Genomic DNA, 20,965 nt, shown 5'->3' with positions numbered 1-20,965 from the left:
TGGGCCACGAAGGAGTGGTGCGCAAAAGGGGCGCTGCCCCCAGAGGACAAGGAGAGCCAGCACCCCGTCCTCGGTGCTCTCTGCTCCGCCTCTGCCCCTCCAGGACAGGCAGCTTCTGTATTTTTCTGTCCCGCAGCATCATTTCCTCATTGCAGGACGCTCGCTGAGAATCCCGGGCTTCCGGCTCCAAGTAGCCCCTGGGTCAGCTTGTGTTCTCTCGTGGCCCCGCCCTGCCCCTGGGCTGCAAGTGCAGGGAACTCAGTGGAGAGGGGAGACCCTGAGGCCTCACCCAAGGCAGCCACAGCCCACCCGACCTCCTCCAGTTGCACCCCAGGCCCCTTAGGTCAAGCAGTGGGTGTGAGTAGAGGCAAGTGCTACAGGGAGGGGAAGGGTGGCTCTGAGACAGGGAGCCTGTGCTCCACAGGGCTGTCCTGTGGACGAGTGAAGTACAGAGTGAAAACCCTCAGGAAGCTCCGTGGGCTGTGCCAGGGTCTGCTGCCCGGAGTGGCGTGTGCCTAGGAGGGGGTTGGGGAAATGATCACTGCTCCCAAGGGCAGCAGGTAAGGCCAGAGTGTGGGCCCAAGCAGGGGAGGCAGAGAAGCGGGAAAAGATGGAGCGGCCTTGCTTTTCCTCAGGACAGGCAGGCAGATATTCCTCAGCTGTGGAAGGGCCAGTGCAGAACCTTTTTGCGGGGAGCCTGGACAGAGGGCACATAACAGGCCTGGGGTGGCATGTGGCCTGAGGCGACTCATCTCGTTTGACTCAGCCAGGCCGGCACTCGGGAGGGGAGGACCCAGCGGTCCCAGCAGCCGCCCCTCCGTTGCCTGAGTGGCCGCCCCCAGCACGGCTCCGAGCACGTGGTCACCGCCTCCCAGCGCTCCTGGACAGAGGGCGTCATCAGCCAGGGGTACGGTTGGTGAAACAGGCTTGGGCAGGGGTGGGGGTGGTGCACAGACATGAAGCTGTCCTTGAAGCAGGATCTGAGTCACCCCAGAGCCCTGCCTTTCCCCCCGCACCACACTACTTTCCTCTGTGTGGTCAGAGGCCCTAAACTGGGCCAGACACTTCACCCATTCCTTCCCAGTTAGGGACTCTGCCTCTTGTTCTGGAGTATTATTGGGGAGGCCAGGGGCTCGTGGCCTCCCTAGCATAAGTGCTTGGCATTAAGGTGACTGCACAGAGGAGGCTGACCAACCCCCACCTCTCTGAAACCAACATAAACAGGTTAAAGGTCAGTTCAGCCTTGTCACAGTGAAAAGGTCAGCTTGTGGTGTTTACAGAGTACTAGATGGTCTCTGTGGCCTGAGCAGAGCTCTCTGCTCTCCTGCCCTCTCTGTAAAGCAGCTCTCCCCATGGGTGCATTTAGCGTGTTTATGAAACAGTTGGTGGGGCCCTGTGGGCCCTGCAGGCCAAGCCTTTACACAGCTGGGCCATGCCCTGCACCTCTGCAAGGCACGAAGCGCCTCCTCCCACGCCTCACCAATGCACTGCCACCGTTTGGGGGCCCTCCTCCCACAAATGCAAAGGGTGCTAAGTGTTTGGTGTGTCTCCAGCCCTCCGCATGCCGGCCTAAGAGGCGACACTGTTGCGGAACACGCTGCACCAAAGTGGAAGTGACTAAGACATTACCAACTGGTCTTAACCCAGTGGCTCAGTGGTAAAGAATTGAATCTACCCTTCAATGCAGGAGACACAGGTTCGATCCCTGGGTCAGGAAGATCTCCCAGAGGAAGGCATGGTAACCCCCTCTAGTATTCTTGCGGGAGCTTCCCATGGACAGAGGAGCCTGGCGGGCCCTGGTCCATGGGGTTGCAAGGAGTCGGACACCACTGAAGTGACGGAGCAGTGTGCAGCTGGTCTTACCAGCCCGTGACTCAGGTCTGCCCAGGCCTCAAAACCTCACTGTTCAGCCTGTTCTGACCCCCTCCCCAAGGTCTCTCTCTAGCTGTCCTCAAAGTATTCTCCATGTTTCAGTGAGTGGTTTTGCAACATGTGAGCCAAAAAGGCCACTTTAAGCCTGTTGAGCAGGTGCTGGGGTACAATCAACATACGCAAACAAGTGGCTGACATTTAAAACCCTGTCTCATCCCGTGACCACACTGCGGAGGCTCCTCTCGCGCTGGGCAGGAGGTTAGAAGCCACAGCGAAGAAACTGGCTTGTTGCCATTGGTGTTTCAGTAGAGCAGTGCCCTCAAAGCTGATAGTCCTAAACCTATTTCCTGTGCTCTGAGCCCACGAGTGATCACCTTTGTTTTATTCAGGAACACTGCATTAAGGTAGAATGTGCCTGAGAGTAAAAGTAGTTTGGAGACATTTTAAAAGTTTTATTTCTCAGTCATAAAAATCATGTGCTATTTGATATGCATGTGTGTGTATAACATATACATTTATACGTGATTTGTATGTGATGCATTGAATAATTCAGATTTTAAGAGCAAACCCACTGAGGATCCATTTCAGAAGTACTGCTTAGACTCCTGACAGTCTTCACCCAACTTTGCACATTTTTCTAGCCTTCTGTGGCCCACTGGAATCTTCAGCCGACCCTATTTTGCTTCGGCCCATTCGTGTTTCCCGGTGCTAGTCCTTCCAGGCTCAAGCAAAGATAGCAGGATTAACCATCTATCTCTATAAAAACGAAACCCCAAAGATGTGACAGAACCTGAGCTCATTTCTGTCAGCACTTGGTGATGAAGGTCTAAGACGCCAAGATGAGCGCTGGTTTTCATGGCTGCTCTAATGTCCCCTGCTTACCAGCCATCAGAAAAGGTTTTGGAGCTTGGAACCCCAGACTCTTGCCTGCCTTCCAGACCTTTGTTGGCCACGCCCCCTCTTCAGCTCTGTCCCAGTCCCATTCTCGGTGAAGGAGAACCTGGGGCCTTGAGAGTCACATGTCATTTCCTGGCATCAGTTTTGTTGGGGTGGAGGAAGGAAAGCCCGCGCAGCTTTCAGACTCCCCTTTGAGCTTTGGCTAGCCTGTGAAAAAGCAGATCTGTTCATGCCTGAGAAGCAGCAGCCCGACCCAGCTGCGGCACTGGGTAACCTCTCCGTGAGGATGCGCATGCTATACACAAAGCCTGCCTCATCCAGAAGACAGCCGTGCTCCCGTGACGTCCGGGAGCCTCCCCGAGCCCTACAGGTGGAACATGCTGGTGGCCTCCACGTTGTGAGAGGCTGAAGCACTCCTGGAAGTGTCCTCCGAACACGTGTGTTGGCCTGAGACACCCAGGTAAGGGAGGCAGCCTGCGTCTTTCACGAGCTTCCAGAAATTCTTTCGAAACTTGAGGCCAACAAAGGCATAGAGCACAGGATTAAGGCAGGCACGCAGGTAGGCAATGGCCTCTGTCACCGCAATGGCGTAGTGGAAGCTGGTCATGGTGTGGTACTCCCAGCTCGTGCTGCGGATGAGCTTCACGAGGTTGAAGGGCGTCTGGGTCAGCAGGAACACCACCACCACCAGGAAGATGATCTTCAGAGACTTGTGCTTCCGGAAGCCTCGAGCCTGAAGCAGGGTCTTGATGATGACCGAGTAGCAGACGATCATGGCAAGCAGCGGCAGGAAGAACCCCAGGGTCATCTGCATGGCCAGCACCATGGAGGAAATCTCCTCGTGATAACCGCACAAGGGCCTGTCGTGGTAAAGGACGTTGCCGTAGATGACCTGCGGCAAGGAAACCAGCAGGGAAACCACCCAGATGGACGAGCAGATGGCCTTGCCCCAGGCCATGCGCTTGGCTTGCTGGTTGTAGGCCTTGGTGGCCCGCACCACCGCCATGAAGCGGTCCACGGTGATGCCGGTGAGGATGAGCATGGACGTGTAGAAGTTCAGCGTGTAGATGCCCAGCAGGGCTTTGCACACGACGCTGCCAAAGACCCACTCGTGGATGCCTGCATAGGCCCAGAAGGGCAGAGTGCAGACGAACACCAGGTCAGCCAGGGGCAGGTTCATCAGGAACACATCCGTCAGGCTCTTCAGCTTCTGGTAGAAGACGTAGATGACCAGCACCAAGGAGTTTCCCACCAGGCCGCAGGTGAACACCACCACGTACATGCACGGCAGGAAGAACTTGCTGAACTGCAGGAAGTCTTGGTGCCCTTGGCTGCTGTCGTTGGAACTATTGAAGAACCCGAGGTCTTCGTAGTTATACTCAGCCATGTCGTCTGTTCTGCTGGACCCCTGGGAGTCAGACCACAGGAATTACATGCATTTGGGTTGAGGGTGACCCCTCCTGTCCTCCCACTGTCCCACTGCCCACATTCAGGGGGCAAATGTGCGTGTATGTATGCTAAGTCACTTCAGTCATGTCTGACACTTTGCAACCCTGTGGACTGTAGCCCACCAGGCTCCTTAGTCCATGGGATTCTCTAGGCAAGAATACTAGAGTGGGTTGCCATTTCCTTCTCCAGGGTATCTTCCCCACCTGGGGATCGAACCTGCATCTCTTAAGTCTCCTGCATTAGCAGACGGGCTCTTTACCACTGGTGCCTCCTAGGAAGCCCCCTCCTGTCTTCCCACTGCCCTGTTGCCCACATGTAGGGGGCAAATAGTCCGCTTCTAAACGTTCCCAGTGTTCTGCTGGGTAACAGCTCAGGATACTGAGGGCAGCCTGTTCTGAGAGGAAACTGCTCAGCAGTTTAACTTGCCGTAGAGTTCTCAGGACCCCACCCACATTCCAGAAAATCCTGTGCTGAATGGCCTTGGAAGTAGAGGCCATCACACGGTGAAATGGGAACCGTGTCCTTTTGGAAGGACTGCACTGGTTTTCCGTGGGGAGGCTGTCTTCCTCTGCCTGGGCCTCACAGCAGGTACCCACCCAGCCTGTGCCCCCTGTTTTGTGAGGTTGACCCCTGGACCTGGAATTGTGAAGCTATGGCAATATCCCCCTTAGAGGGGGTCCACCTTGATGGGCCTGGAAAGCAAGAGGAGTTTGGTCCTTTCTGCCCCAGGTGGCCTGTTCATCCTGCCTCATCCTCCTGTGATGGGGAGACAGGTCGGGGAACAGCCCAGGCTGCCCAGTGCTTTGGCGGAGTGGCTTCCTGCCCAGGGAACTGGGCGGTTCTCCTCACGCCCAACCCCAGCCTTCCCCTTGCTTGTCTGTGTATGATATTTCACCCTCAGGGCCTCTTTGATCTCTAGGAATCTCTTCAGGGTAGATTACCTGAGAAGGGAACATTGCTCTAGCTTTTACAACCAAATGTGTAGGGCTGAGGGATCTCCTTTAACAAACAGAAGAGCTGATGGAAATGGGATGTCAGGGGGATGGGCAGCCACAAACAGGGCCGATGGCCAGGCTTGCAGTGGGGCTGCTTATAGCAGAGACCAAATAGCTGTCTGTCTTGCCTGGGGGTCCTAGCCCTTCAAGATAATCCCCACCTGGGACCCTGCTCTGGGCCCTGTGACCCCGCTGGGGACCACGGACCAGCCCTAGGGGTGACGTAGTCTGGTGCGGGAGCAGGGGCAGCGTTGGCAGCATCAGCCTTGGGGGGGTCAGGTCAGTCCCCCGCAGGTCAGTGACCCGCAGACACTGAGCATGCAGGGCCTCCTGCAGTGACTAGTGCCCTAACCCACTGGCACCTCAAGGAGAGCTTTAAGAAAAACAGGCCTTCATCCAGCAAAGACAGAATATCAACCGGCCAGACAAGAGGGTGCAAGAGAGATGATTTCTCCTTTCGGCCTCCTCAGAGACGACTTTTCCCCATGCTGGGTACTGACTAGAAGGGATGTCCACCTTAGTGCTACCACCTTGGTTGTTCATGGGGTCAAAGCACCCTCCTCCTCCAAGAAAGGACCTTGCCTTTGGGCTAGGACTGCTTAGTGCTAAGTCCCTCCTCCTGGACCACAAACCGTTGGCTCTAAGAGTGAAAGGCCAGCCTGGCGGCGTTGTGCCCCACCGTCTCTGGGCTGTAGGTTAAGTTGGGTCCAACGATCATGTGTCTGTGTTACTGCTTCACATGGGGGCAAAAACATTTATCATTTAGAACATGACATTGAAAGTAATGTCACATCTCCATTATTGCTTGACTTACTCTTCCCTGCATTGCAGTTTCCTCAGAGGACCCATGCAAATTCATTTGTAACAGTTGGTAAATTTAAAGAGTATCTCACAGATTGGGAATGCACAGTTATGTGCAGATGGAGTATTAAAAATTACTTTCCCTTCTAGAAATGTTAAAAGTACTCGTTTCTTTATTTTCTCTAACCAAAGTCCTAGATTGATTTGTGAAAATTTTAAAAATAATAATATATCCAACTTTGGAAATAGTAAATATGTGATAATAAATAACGAAAATATAACCTAGGCATAAAATAGAATATGACTGGAACATTTAGGAAGCACCCTTGACCTTGGAAAATACAGTGCATTAGACATTGTTTTTACTGGAGCATAGTCGACTCACTGTGTGGCGTTAGACTCAGCTGGGCAGCAGAGTGAGTCAGTTACACATATACGTATGTCTGCTCTTTTTCTCTAGATTCTTTCCCCATGTAGGCCATTACAGGGTATTGAGTAGAATTCCGTGTGCTATACAGCTATATAGTAGTGTGTATATGTGAATCCCAGTCTCCCAATTTCTGCCCCCCCCCCAAAAAAATACATTTAATTGCTCAAAACAATGTAAGCACAAAGTAGATATGCAAAATACTATTTGGCTGTTACTCTTACAACGAATAGATGACAGAGTGCATGTGAAACTGATCCTGATCTCAACCCGCTGTGATCAGAAACCGCTTTGAGAGTCTCCTAGAAGCTGCACGTCGTTTCCCTCAGGGATGATGTACGTACATGCCTGCAATTGCAGGGGTTCATGAACTCTACATCCCTCTGTTCCATACTCTATGGACCTTGTTTAAGAACCTACGATAAGCTCTATGGTTTTGACAAAATTTTTTTTAAAACGAACAGAAATTACATTTTATCAGCAGTTCACCCCTGACTGGTAGAATTAGTAGTGACTTATTTCCCTTCCTCATTTAGAGTTTTCTGTATTTTCAAAAGCTATTACAGTTGTGTATTGATGTACGTGGAGAAAAGAAAGTAAACCATAAGCTAAGATAACAACGGTCCTATAAAAAGGGAAAGAAATGAAAAAAAAAAAAGGGGGGAAAAGAGATTAGCCAGTGAACAAACTCCTAGGGGAGGTGTGATTCCGCCATTCCTATCAGCAGCATGTTTGGTTTTTTAGTTTAGTCTCTCAGTCGTGTCCGACACTTTGCGACCCCCTGGACTGTAGCCTACCAGGCTCCTCCGTCCACGGGATGCTCCAGGCAAGAGTACTGGAGTGGGTAGCCATTTCCTTCTCCAGAGGATCTTCCCGACCCAGGGGTTGAGCCCAGGTCTCCCACACTGTAGGCACATCATGTTATCAGCATCATATTACAGAAACAGATTAAGTCACAGTCCTCTACTCTAGCCCTCTGGCAGCAAGTGGCTGAGCTGGAGTTTGAGCCAAGAGCAGTTGAGCTTGAAAATCCAGGCACTTGACTGTACCACGCTGTGGCAGGAGTCTGAGAATCCCCCCAAAACGTGGGGTTAGCCCCTTTTCTAACGATAAAGAAAAGAGAAATGACTCACCGGTAGAGCTGCTCTTTCAGTTTGTTAACCAGACGAGGTTGCTCACAGCAGCAAGGTCTGCCTTTGTCTCTGATGTGGTCCGGGTTTCCGTTGAGTGATTGTGAAGAGTCCTCAGTTGGTGATGTTAGGAGACCCAGCCCTTCCCCATCTTGCAGGTCAGAATCCACATGACCCAGCCCGCACCCGTGTAATTTAGGGGTCAGAGAGACAAAGCAGTGGCTCCGATGCTGCACAACCCCCGCATCCTGGCTGGGGTCTTACCCTTTTACCAGGATCTGAGAGGGTTTTAATTTGTAAACCAAAGGGGAGCCATGCGCAGGTCTGGCACTGGTAGTCCACTGAAGGTGGTGGCATTTATACCCTAAAATTATTTTATCCACTAGTCATATGTTCCTTTGGAGCAGTTTGGGTCTAGACCAATGCAAAGTTGATGCTATGGCCTGGGTTCTGTGTGTGCACCTCCAACATACATGACAGGCCTGATCCCCATGGCAACCCTGCAAGCAGGTATTATCCCATTTCATAGATGGGAATACAGAGGACCATAGCCAGAGAACAACCCTCATGGACTCACAGCCAGTAACTGCCACTGCCAGGATGCAAGGCCGCATGTCTATCATCGCCAGGCCAGTGGGCCAGATGGCTTCTAGAGATGGGTCTGCCAGAGGGCCTGATGTCACCCTGCCTCCTAAACCCACTCCACTCAGGTGGTGCTCACCACCCTGCTTCTCACGGCTAGGGTCACCAGTGAACAGGCTGAACCAAATCCTGAAGGACCTATCTCTCTCAACAAGACATCCCTTCACAGGGAGCCAGCCTCACATTTTGGAGTCTCTGAGCTTTGAGAGATGAGTTCCTCCCAGTGACAAGCCAACCGTGTCACTTAGGCCCAGTTCACGGGATGATGACAGAAGGGCCTGAACCTGGTCAGACACACTAACTTGGCTGTGCTTGTCCCCCTCAGCACGTCCTCCCTGGGGAGAAGCAGCCCGGTGCCCTCCGTGACCGCACCCATGCCTGGGAGGGAGGGGAGATGTGTATCTCAGAGAGAGCATGACTCTACTTGTCATAAGCATTCTCCAGTGGAGAGTTCTCCAGTGGAAAACTCACAACTAAGTCAGAGCCCCCCCACAGTTTGAGGGCCAGAATTTTATTTCTGTTGTCTTCCAGTTTGGAGTGTCGGTTGCTTGTCTTTGAAACAAAAGTGAACTTCTTGACGGCAAGTACCCAATCATATGTCTCGGGTTTTCTCCCAGATCATGCAAACAGTTCCTGAGCAGAATCAGGGAAGAATGAAAGGGACGTGGCAGCTGTGCCCACCGCAGGCTCTCTTGGGGTCAGACTCTTGACCCATTCCCTTTTTCTGAACACCTGACATTCTGGAGCCAGAGCCCTGGTTCCGGCAGCAGCTCTGGGACCAGGGATGGGGCAGTGGCTGCTGGGAGAGGAGTAACTGTCAGGCGGTGGTGGGTGGTGGGGGCTGTGGAAGATGAGTGGAAAGACCCTGAGAAAAGCAGTCTACCCAGAGGGCAGCAGGCGGCGGGTCAGTGGTGAGGACAGGGATGTGGGTCTGCATATTTACCAAGTAATCAGACATCAAAACCAGAAGTGCCCTTCTTCACTTGGTTTTTCAGCAAAAAGGAAGCCAAAACCAAAAGAAAAACTGGTAAGAATTTAAAAGTCAAGTGAAAAGATGCGCCCAAGCCCCACAGTGAATGTGGCCCACCGTGTGGCTTAGCCTCTCCTTCCAGACCCGAGCTGTTCAGCAGAGCCTTCTGGAACTGAACGTGCCCTGTGTCCATGTGTCCAACAGGCAAGTGTAGGTATCAGACACTTGGAGTGTTGCCACTGAAACCATGGAGCCAGGCTTTGAGTTTTGTTTTAATTCTGATGAATTTAAGCAGCCACATGAGGCCAGTGGTACTGTACTGTACTCTACTGGGCAGAGCAGTTGTAAAGCAGAGACCTCTCCAGTTCACAGGAGGCCCCGTGTAACAGGCAGAGCAGCACTCCTACTGCTGGCCTGGCCTGGCGGAGGGGCAGGTGGGGCCCTCTGAAGAAGGCTGTCAGCAGGACACACAGGCCAGGAGGCTCTCTAGGCTCCATGCCTTCCTCAGACAACCTGAGCGGCCAGGAGTCTGCTCCTTGGGCAATTGGCAGAATTGAAGTTAAAGAAGCAAGTGGTTGAGGCGTTTTGATTTGTGACAGGAAAATACTGTAGATTCCAGCTGCAGATACTGAGCTGGACAGAGCCCCACTGTGACCCCTCGTCCAGGCAGGCGTGGACCCTGGACCACCTTGCTGGAGACTTCCTCAGCGTCTTTGCCTGTGGTCACCAGTTCATTCTTGCTTGCTTCTGAAGTGGAATGAGCCTTGCTCATGTCCTTGAGGACATTAGGGACAGAAACCACATTGGCTGTGTGCAAGGCAGGTGCCCAGGCCAAATGTGGCAGGGGTGCCCAAGATGACCACCCCTATGAGGGCAAGGTGACAGATATACATGCCTCAGTACAGGTTCCTCTCGACTGACCGCAGGCTCAGGGACGGAAACGCAGATGGACAGGATGGGGTGACGTGCCATCAGCCACAAGAGGCCACCATAGCTAGCAGTTGGCTCCCACGGTCAGAGCAAGGGGAGGAGGAAAGTCACCTGTGGACAGTGAGCTTTTCTGAGACAGCTCAGTGGCAACAAAAGGAGAGAGGGTGCCCCCTAGTGGCCTTGCATTTGTTCCCTGTCCTCAAACTTCCAAATCCCTTGACATCTTCCAGCAGAGTTGCTTGAACATTTTCTGCTGCGTCCCACAGGCAGAAATTTACATGACTACCCAGGTGTGTATCTGTGTAGACATAAGGTCAAACAAGAGCCTCTTAAAAACAATAATGCTTATCCTTACTACATGCAATGTGATGCAAAAATGTGTTGACATTTTCTATTTTATTTTAATACGCATCATAACTTACTCAGCTGATTCACAACTCACTGATTGGGTTGTAACCCACAGTTTGAAGAGCCATTGAAAGGAAAGTCTGTGTCCCTAATCATCGCCTTTGAGACTGCATCACCCACCCATGCACACTCTCCCTTCCCCCACCCACCCCACCCCTGCCCGTCACAGAGCTCCCCGACACGGGGCCTCAGCCAGGACTGGCAAGGGTCTTGGGATCTAGTCTGGTAATACATGCAGGTAATCAGGTTGTCTGTGTCATGATGGTCAGAGAGGTGAGGAGATGGAGGAGGAGAAGAAATAATAGATTAAGACTTTTTTTTTTTTATCGCACCCCACAGCTTGTGGGATCTTAGTTCCCCAACCAGGGATTGAACCTGTACCTCCTACAGTGGGAGCAGAGAGTCGCTACCACTGGACCACCAGGGAAGTCCCGGCATCTTTTATTTATTCACTTATTATTATTTTTTTAATCGTTTGGCTTTTTCTTTTTTAAAAATTATTTTCTCGTTTTTACATTTAGGTCTGTGATCCATTTCTGAGTTAATCTCTTGTATGTGGTGCAAAGTATGATCAGTTGTCGTCACGGCCCTTTTGCATAGGGGTATTCAGATTTTCTTCTAGCACCATTATTACATGGCATGTGGGATCTTAGTTCCCCAATTAGGGGTTGAACCCGTGCCTCCTGCATCAGAAGGTGAAGTCTTAGCCCCTTGGGGAAGTCCTCTGATGTCTTTTATTCTTAGTGCAGGAAAACTGAGAGAACGAACGACAGTTTTCAGCATTCGTTTTGCATATGTTATTTATCTCTCTCATTTATGGTACTTCACTTTGGACAAGGTTGAGAGCAAATGAAACGAGACAGGCTGACTGGCGCTGGGACTCCCAGCTCCTCTCCCCTGTCCCTCTGCTTCCCCAGCTATTAAGTGGAAGTTGGACTGGATGATTCCTAAAGCTGCTTCTTGCACTAACATTCTGTGATGGCAGTGTGGGAATCTGGAAGCCAGTGGGTGAACGATGAACAGGAAGGAGGTGTTGGACAGGGAGGAGGTCAGAGGTGGGCTGGGCCAAGGAGGAAGAGGAGTGACAGGTTTGCCCTTGGTGGCAGCAGACACTTCAGGACATGTTCTTGCTGCACCTTCCCTGGAAACAGTGCTCGCCAGGTCGAGCCCGGCTCCTCCCGGCCAGTAAAATGCCTTCTCCAAGTCCTTTGAAACTTACAGCTTTTGTAAGCCAGCAGAACTGGGGTCCAGCTGGTTCCATCTCCTCCCTTTTAGAGAGGAAAACATGGAGAAGGAAGTGGCTCATCCAGAGTCAGAGTTGGTCATAAAGCCAAGACGAACCACCTTGAATGATGCCTACCCCTTCCACCTGCGTGCCCCCCTCTCTCTCACACACACAAGCCATACTCCCTCTGGATCCACTCCTCGCCCCAGCCTGAGGGCGCCCACTGCTCGGACCTCAGGGCACTCAGACCCGAGGGCAGGGTGTCTGCGGACAAGCTCTCCCACCTATCATGGGTTGATGGAGACGGCACAAACATCCCCCGGCCAGACACCTGGGCGCTAGTGGCTGTCTGATTATCTCGGGAGCTCTGGAGGCCCCCTCCATGCCAGCCACCACCTGCACCCCTCACAGCAGCGCCCTGAGCAGCCTGCCACAGTCAGCAGCCCCCCCCAGCAGTAGACAGGAGTGGGGAGGGGAGTTGGGGCCGTATAGTGGGGCGAGCAGCGGCCCAGCCTTGTGGGGGGCAGGTGTGGCGTCCAGCTGTCTGAAGGAAGCCAGGTCTCTTGTGCAGAGGTCTCCTGAGAGGAGAGGCCCCTCTTGTGCCGGGCTGTCCTCCAGAGAGAGAGGCTGTGTAAGCTGGCAGGCTGCAGTCTGCTTCATGTGAGAGGATCCCGTTCAAGGTGAAGGGGCTGCGGGTTGGCCTCAGGTGTGGCTCCCGTGAGCCACTCGGAGACTTCCTTCTTCGGGATCTGTCCCTGATTCTTCTCTTGACTTCGTCAGCTTTCCCTCTGCCCTCTCATCCTGAATTTACACACTGACAATTCAGTCCCCCATGTGTATTTCTTTGCAAGTATCATGGATGTGCTTTGATTCCTGCAGACAGCTGTGGCCTGTCTTTGGGGCAGGGACAGTCCCGCTGCAGCCCCTGTTTGCAAGATCTTGTGGGCCAGGGGGAGATGAGACCCCTGCAGATGGGCAAGGCCCAGCGTGACCGGGGCTGTGACCAGGGTGGGGATGAGTATGCGGTGCAGGAGCGCGGAGGGTGGGAGTGGGCAGTGGCTGCTGTGTGTGTCAGCCCCTGGGGGAGGCACCGGGCACCCCTCCCAAACTCCCAGTGTGTCGTGGTTACTGCAGTGCACTGCGTGTTGCACAGACATTCCTGCCCCCAGAGCCGCATGAGAGCCAGTGAGGCCTCTGTGTCCCCATCAGTGACTGTGGCCATTGACATCTTAGACAGTACGCGCCAAGGAGCGGCAACTCAGTAGGGTTTAAAAACGTTCTGTGGGAACGCTAAATTTAAAATTTAGGAGGTGCCTTTACTGCAGGACATTTCAGAGCCTTGAATTTACTGTGTAAAAATGCCTTGAGTTTCGGAGAAAGAGTATGGGGTTCCCCTCCCCAGGCACTGGTGTTCCACAGAGCACACTTTGGGAACCGCTTTCCTGCCAGGCAGCTCCAGCAGCTGGTTCTCTGGACAGCAGACCATGATGGGAGGGAAGAGATGTGGCATGGGTCTGCCCCCCTTATACGAGGGGGCCTCCACCACCTCCCTCTCGGCCCGTGCCGCTTCCTGGCCTTCACCCTGTCCGTGTTCCTCGGGGAAGGGCCAGAGCAGGCTCGTGGAGTCAGGGATAGGCGCTGTGAAGTTGGCATCCATGGTGCTGGGCACTCGCCCCACGGCTGTAACTCTGCTGGCGTGGGAGAGGAGGGCGGCCCATTTGTGCCGGTCAGGCACTGGGGAGATCACTGTGGCCCTGCTGTCCCCCTGCACCTCGCCTTCCTGCCCGGCCTAGCCTGGCCCCCGTGGCTCCCCAGACACAGGGTCTGCGGGCTCTGTCCCGGCGTCCATGATTGGAAGGGCTCCCTGTGTATTCTGGGCATGGCTGCTGGACTCCAGCAAGACTGCGGGCCTATGTGCTGACAGCTAGCTGGCTGTGTTTGTGACATTTCAGGGACACCACGTCCACCTCGCTCACCCCTGAGGATGCTGAAGACATGCCCATGGGGCAGGATTCTGAAATCTGCTTGCTGAAGTCGGGAGAACTGATGTAAGTCATGGGCCCTAGCTGGCCTTGCTGGGGTGGTGGGGGCCGGAGGTCACAGCTGGGGAGGAGAGGAGGAGCGTCAGAGGAGGCCTGGCCTTTCCACGCCCCTCAGAAAACACCCCTGTGCTCGGACTGGGCACCCACGGTGGCTTTCAGGTGTGCGCTACTTTTTCTTTTTCCCTTTCTTCTTCTTCGTTTTTTTGGTAAGATGTATATACAGTAAGATTTCCCGTTTATAGTGCACAGTGCTTGGATTTAGACAGATGATACGGTGTAGTCACTGACTGTCTGGCAGCCCACACGTCCTGCTGGGCCAGAGGCTTATACAGTCTCAGGCCCCCGTGCCCAGCCAGCTCCACTCCCCGTTCTGCCAAAGAGGAAACCTTGATCCAGAAAAGAAAAATGACTGCCCCCTCCGTGGTATCAGAGTGCAGATATAGAACAGTCCCATCACCCTGGAAGGCTTCCCTGTCCTCTTGTAGCCATTCTTCCTGCACTTCTGTCCCTGTGTATGTTACAAGGTGGTGCTTACTGTGGAAAAGAAAAGGACCCCTCAATTTTAAATAGAAAACACTAAGAAGGTAAGACTTGAAGGAGTTGCCATGCAGAAATGTGAGGGAACACCATTCAGGCGGAGGCAACAGTCAGTACACAGACCCTGAGGCAGGATGGTGTCTGGTGTATATTCAAGGAATCCAGGAAGGGCCAGTGTGGCTGGAGCAGAAAGCAGGAGAGAGACTGGGTAAGGAGGAGACAGGACCCACATCGCACCAGGCCTTCTGGGCCATTGTAAGGACTTTTAATCTGAGGGAAATAGGAGCTTTAAATTAGATTTGGGTTAGAAGCATGACTTGACCTAACTTATGTTAAAAACAGAGTCACTCTGGTTGCCATGTGAAGAATGACTCTGCAGGGACGGAAGTAGGGAGACCAGTAGAATTTACGTTTGTAATGTGAGTACTGTAAACAACAGACTTTTTTAAGATTACATTTGAGCAGAGATGGCAAACCCTTACTATCTTCTCATTAGCATCTCCCTTAGCGAGACTGAGTATTGTCCTCTCAGTGAGCAGTTGAGGTCTAGAAAGTGAAAAAAGATTAAGGGCACAGTGCAGGTCACTGGGTGCAAGGGCAGAATTCTGGAACGTAAAATAATGAAATGACCCAGCATTGGTGGGGCATCCTGTCAGAGTGAGTGGTGCAACAAGATCTCCAGCTTATGAGACCACTTTTCCACAATAGACCCCTCTGCCTACTCTCAGATTCTTGAAAACTGTTAATATTGGACAAGACCTTTTTTTTTTTCTATCAGTTCAGTTCAGTCGCTCAGTTGTGTCTGACGCTGAGACCCCATGGACTACAGCACGCCAGGCCTCCCTGTCCCATCACCAACTCCTGGAGTCTACTCAAATTCATGCCCATTGAGTCGGTGATGCCATCCAACCATCTCATCCTCTGTCATCCCCTTCTCCTCCTGCCCTCAATCTTTCCCAGCATCAGGGTCTTTTCAAATGAGTCAGCTCTTCACATCAGGTGGCCAAAGTACCGGAGTTTTAGCTTCAGCATCAGTCCTTCCAATGAATATTCAGGACTGATCTCCTTCAGAATGGACTGGTTGGATCTCCTTGCAGTCCAAGGGACTCTCAAGGGTCTTCTCCATCACCACAGTTCAAAAGCATCAATTCTTTGGCACTCAGCCTTCTTTATAGTCCAACTCTCACATCAGTACATTGACTGCTGGAAAAACCATAGCTTTGACTAGATGGACCTTTGTTGGCAAGTAATGTCTCTGCTTTTTAATATGGTGTCTAGGTTGGTCATAACTTTTCTTCCAAGGAGTAAGCGTCTTTTAATTTCATGGCTGCAGTCACCATCTGCAGTGATTTGGGAGCCCCCCCAAAAACAGTCTGTCACTGTTTCCACTGTTTCCCCACCTATTTGCCATGAAGTGATGGGACCAGATGCCATGATCTTCGTTTTCTGAATGTTGAGCTTTAAGCCAACTTTTTCACTCTCCTCTTTCACTTTCATCAAGAGGCTTTTTAGTTCCTCTTCACTTTCTGCCATAAGGGTGGTGTCATCTGCATATCTGAGGTTATTGATATCTCTCCTAGCAATCTTGATTCTAGCTTGTGCTTTCTCATGATGTGCTCTGCATATAAGTTAAATAACCAGGGTGACAATATACAGCCTTCAGTTCAGTTCAGTTCAGCTGCTCAGTCATGTCTGACTCTTTCCGACGCCATGAATTGCAGCACGCCAGGCCTCCCTGTCCATCACCAACCCCCAGAGTTCACTCAGACTCACGTCCATCGAGTCAGTGATGCCATCCAGCCATCTCATCCTCTGTCGTCCCCTTCTCCTCCCGCCCCCAATCCCTCCCAGCATCAGTCTTTTCCAGTGAGTCAACTCTTCGCATGAGGTGTCCAAAGTACTGGAGTTACAGCTTCAGCATCATTCCCTCCAAAGAAATCCCAGGGCTAATCTTCGGAATGGACTGGTTGGATCTCCTTGCAGTCCAAGGGACTCTCAAGAGTCTTCTCCAACACCACAGTTCAAAAGCATCAATTCTTCGGCGCTCAGCTTTCTTCACAGTCCAACTCTCATATCCATACATGACCACTGGAAAAACCATAGCCTTGACTAGACGGACCTTTCTTGGCAAAGTAATGTCTCTGCTTTTGAATATACAATCTAGGTTGGTCATAACTTTTCTTCCAAGGAGTAAGCGTCTTTTAATTTCATGGCTGCAGTCACCATCTGCAGTGATTTGGGAGCCCCCCCAAAAAAAGTCTGTCACTGTTTCCACTGTTTCCCCACCTATTTGCCATGAAGTGATGGGACCAGATGCCATGATCTTCGTTTTCTGAATGTTGAGTTTTAAGCCAACTTTTTCACTCTCCTCTTTCACTTTCATCAAGAGGCTTTTTAGTTCCTCTTCACTTTCTGCCATAAGGGTGGTGTCATCTGCATATCTGAGGTTATTGATATTTCTCCCGGCAATCTTGATTCCAGCTTATGCTTCTTCCAGCCCAGCGTTTCTCATGATGTACTCTGCATATAAGTTAAATAAGCAGGGTGACAATATACAGCCTTGACGTGCTCCTTTTCCTATTTGGAACCAGTCTGTTGTTCCATGTCCAGTTCTAACTGTTGCCTCCCGGCCTGCATATAGGTTTCTCAAGAGGCAGGTCAGGTGGTCTGGTATTCCCATCTCTTTCAGAATTGTCCACAGTTTATTGTGATCCACACAGTCAAAGGCTTTGGCATAGTCAATAAAGCAGAAATAGATGTTTTTCTGGAACTCTCTTGCTTTTTTGATGATCCAGCGGATGTTGGCAATTTGATCTCTGGTTCTTCTGCCTTTTCGAAAACCAGCTTGAACATCTGGAAGTTCATGGTTCACGTATTCCTGAAGCCTGGCTTGGAGAATTTTGAGCATTACTTTACTAGTGTGTAGATGAGTGCAGTATAGCCTTGATGTACTCCTTTTCCTATTTGGAGCCAGTCTGTTGTTCCGTGTCCAGTTTTAACTGTTGCTTCCTGACTTGCATACAGATTTCTCAAGAGGCAGTTCAGGTGGTCTGGTATTCCCATCTCTTTGAGAATTTTACGTTTTTAACTATTATCAGCCAAAAAGTTAATTTAACACATGGAAAAATGGTCCATGGAATTAAATTTTTCACGTGTGAATGAGCTGTATCAGAGCTGTTCTTTAGAGTATTTTGGATTTTTAATCATCAGTTAGTCTTCTCATTCTCAAAGCTTGGCCAGTATTCCCAGCCACCTCTACACCTTTGGAACCTTTAGCACCACCCCTTGCACCCCTGTGCAGTCTTAGGCAAGTTACCCACTCTCCCTGAATTTTGGTTTCCACCCCTGTGTTAAAGGGGCAGTAGTATTTTTCTTCACAAAGGGCAGGCTGGTATAGTGGAAAGGCAGTGACTTTGGCTCAGACCTGTATGGACCTAGGCAGAGTCTTTCTGAGTCTTTTTGAATCTTAGCTTCCTCGTGTGTAGATGAGAACAAACCTGAAGCTGGCGAGCAGAGTCAGCCCTTTCACGGTTGAGGAGAGGAGAGGAAAGGAGAGCAAGGCCACGGGCTCCTGGCTCCCGACCTGCAGCTCCTCTCTGGAGGCCCCACCTTCGTGGCCTTGACTCACCTGCTGCCTCTGGATTTGCAGAGCCACATGGGGCACGGCCCTTAATGAGGGAGACTTTGCCCTTCCAGGCAAGTTTATTGTCTGACGTAATTCTCACACCAGCCAGAGGCAGGCGTGGTCGTCCCTGGCTGCAGCCTGAGGCTGAGCCCTGTGGCAGGAACCAGCACCATGCCCTCTGTCCAGCCAAGGAACTCATTGTCCCCAAACCTTTAAGCTTTTGGAACTGGCTGTTAATCCAGCTAATGAGAGGGAGAATAGGGACACAGCCCCCAGAAGCCTCTCTCCCCAGGGCCCTCATCCTACCCTGCATTAGCAAGTCTAGGGCATTTGTATTTAAGAAATGCACGTCAGGGTGCCCCCTTGAAATCTCAAGGCAGGTCCCAGATTTCTGCTGAAAAGAGAGATCACTGACAGAAAGGACAGGAAGTTTCAGACCGTGGGTGTGCATTCTGCGGGTACTAAACAGGTAAAAGCCAGGGAGCGAAGAACTGGAAGGAGAAAGAGAGAGTGGACCGCCGGGCAGAGGGCAGCCACAGGAGAGCTGTGGAAGCTGAGGCTTCGGCACACACTTCCTGCCCTCGAGGGGCTCAGAGCAGCCCAGGCGTCTCGGTTCCCGCCCGCTTGCAGGGACCACACCAGCTCCTTGAAGACAAGGATTGTCGTCTATAATTTTCACTCCTGTGTCCCCAGTGCCTCGATCTATGCCAGGCATCTATTAATAGTTAAGTGCTCAGGAAACAGCTGATGGCGTGGGCTGCACATCAGGGTTTCTCCCACGATTAAGCCTGTCAGTCATGGTGACCAAAGGCTTGGCCGCCCTTCAGCAGCCTCTAGCTGTCTCTAGTCACCTCTGAGTTACAGGCAACATGGCCAGTGGACTCAAGCGCTTTGCCTGCTGTGTTTAAGCCCCTCTCTGCATTCATGTTTCAGGATAAAATTACCCCTCACGGTGGAAGAGATCACCAACTTCGGGGAGGGCAGCAGGGAGCTGTTTGTGAGATCCAGTACCTACAGCCTCATCCCCATCACCGTGGCTGAGGCAGGCCTCACCATCAGCTGGGTCTTCTCCTCCGACCCCAAGAGTATCTCCTTCAGCGTGGTCTTCCAGGAGGCCGAGGACACGCCGCTGGATCAGTGTAAGGTGAGGCCGGCTCCCTGCCAGCAGGATGCCCAGACAGCCCTTCCCTGGACTGTTCTGAGAAGGACGGAGGGAAACCAGGGTGGAAAAGCCCACCGGCCTGCGTCAGGCAGAGCAGGCGACGCAGCTGGGACGGAAGGGCCTGAGAACTGTCTCCCAACGTCTGAAGGCCATTCCTGGGTCAGCTGCAGACAGACCTTGGGATAGGTCGGTAGGTGAAACTGAAAGGAATACAGATGTGTGACTCAGGTTAAGGATTGTATTTTAACAGGGTCGTGGAGAGCAAGAGTGAGTAATCACGGGAGGTGGTGGCCAAGATCTCTGCTTCCAGTTTTGAGCTTAGGGATTCAGCGTCTCACTTCAGATAGGTCAAAAGAGACTCCTAGCCTTTGTGTCAGTTGGGTGGTTGGGTTGGGAACCTTGGTAGCAGACACCAGTTCATGAACTAAGATATCCTAAGCATGAAAGGATGACATTGACTGGCTGGGACCATCGTCCTCAATTTTGGTTGCACTTTAGAAACACCCAGGAAACATTTTTAAATGCACTTCTGAGTCCATAACCCAGACCCCAAAATCAAAATCACTCAGGGGGACCCAGGCATCTCTGGGTGATCCCAGTGGGCACCAAGGTTGAGAGTCACTGGTCTCAATCAAGGGGAAGAAGTCAGGAGAACGGATGGGGTGGAGTGCAGAGCCCAGGACAGTGGATAGGCCTGGGGGGTGGGGTGGGGCGGGGCATGGAGTCTGAATTCCTCGCCTGAGTCTCTGCAGGCAGGGTGCGAGGGGTGATGGAGGGAGAGCTGGTTTGCGTGGACATTCGAGTTCCCCGGAAATCACTGGGAGTGGAAGGAATGAGGACAGACACACAGGCTGGATTGCAGCTCAGGCTGCGTCCCAGGCTTTTAGTACAACGTCTCCATTTTCTAAGAATGAAGCTGCTGCTGCTGCTGCTGCTGCTGCTGCTGCTGCTGCTGCTGCTAAGTCGCTTCAGTCATGTCCAACTCTGTGCGACCCCAGAGACGGCAGCCCACCAGGCTCCCCCGTCCCTGGGATTCTCCAGGCAAGAACACTGGAGTCAGTTAGAATGAAGCTAGAGAGGAGCAATTTGAAGTGGTGTGAAAGAAGCCTTCTGTGAAGTTTCTGTGATGATATCCACTAGTCCGCATGCTTGTGGTCCTTGGGGAGTCCTAAGGGGCTCGAGTCGCAGTCTGGGGAGGGCCCAGGGCCCCAGGAGGGCCAGGCTCTGGAGCGCTGGGTGCAGATCGCCGCTCCGGCTCCAGCATCCACGTCTGCTATTTGACGTGGGGGAGGGGGACGTCTGTCCCTCTGGGTTTTCTCTCCTGCCGTTCCTGTCCTTGTGGTACCTGCTTATTACAGATTGCTTCGTCATATCTCTCCTCTTCAGATTCGTGGCTAAAATTGAAATCTGGCCCCCTGAATTGGCCTTCTTGAACGGAGTTTCATGCTCGTTCTTATTTAAAAACTGCCCTGCCCGTCTTTTCCTTTTGCGGGCTCATGACCTCGCCGCACATGTAGGGACCCCTTCCTTTCTGAACAATTCTGGATATCCACCTGGGAGGTCCTGGGCCTGTGGTTGGAGAGAGGTTACAGGCTGAGCCATGCCAGAGCAGCCTGCCTGGGCAGTTAGTTGGTTGAGCAGCTTAAGCAGTGGGCTTGTCATCTCTGCTCTAACAAACAGCTGCACTGCCCAGAACTCACCACAGCACCTTTGCCGTTCACCTCATGTTCCCAAGGCCCGCTGAGTGCCTAAGCACTGCGTCTGCCCAGGTTAGACACAGGTGGGTGTCCATGGTGAGAGAGGGAGCAGACAAATCCTGTGTCCACACCTGTCCCCTTGCTCAGTCACTCACC

General features: G+C 52.2%; 2 protein-coding genes across 7 annotated transcripts in view; one reads left to right on the top strand and one right to left on the bottom strand.

Moving 5' to 3' along the window:
- FYCO1 (FYVE and coiled-coil domain autophagy adaptor 1) overlaps positions 1–20,965 on the top strand; it is a 79,474-nt gene that overhangs the window by 44,951 nt on the left and 13,558 nt on the right. For 5 of the 6 annotated variants that reach the window (XM_040246796.1, XM_040246792.1, XM_040246794.1 and 2 more), the window contains exons 15-16: positions 13,699–13,794; positions 18,884–19,094. In XM_040246796.1, the coding sequence (XP_040102730.1) occupies positions 13,699–13,794; positions 18,884–19,094 (307 nt within the window). The remainder of the gene's footprint in view (positions 1–13,698; positions 13,795–18,883; positions 19,095–20,965) is intronic. The other variant, XM_040246797.1, reaches the window with a different exon arrangement.
- CXCR6 (C-X-C motif chemokine receptor 6) lies at positions 1,735–7,710 on the bottom strand. Its single transcript, XM_040246798.1, has 2 exons — positions 7,575–7,710; positions 1,735–4,177 (listed from the first exon to the last, which is right to left on the bottom strand). Exon 2 carries the CDS (start codon positions 4,154–4,156, stop codon positions 3,134–3,136), a length of 1,023 nt encoding a protein of 340 aa, XP_040102732.1. The 5' UTR covers positions 4,157–4,177; positions 7,575–7,710; the 3' UTR covers positions 1,735–3,133.

Source organism: Oryx dammah, unplaced genomic scaffold (genome assembly GCF_014754425.2).
Source record: "Oryx dammah isolate SB20612 unplaced genomic scaffold, SCBI_Odam_1.1 HiC_scaffold_9, whole genome shotgun sequence".
NCBI lineage: Eukaryota > Metazoa > Chordata > Mammalia > Artiodactyla > Bovidae > Oryx > Oryx dammah.
This window is presented reverse-complemented; position numbering and strand designations above follow the sequence as displayed.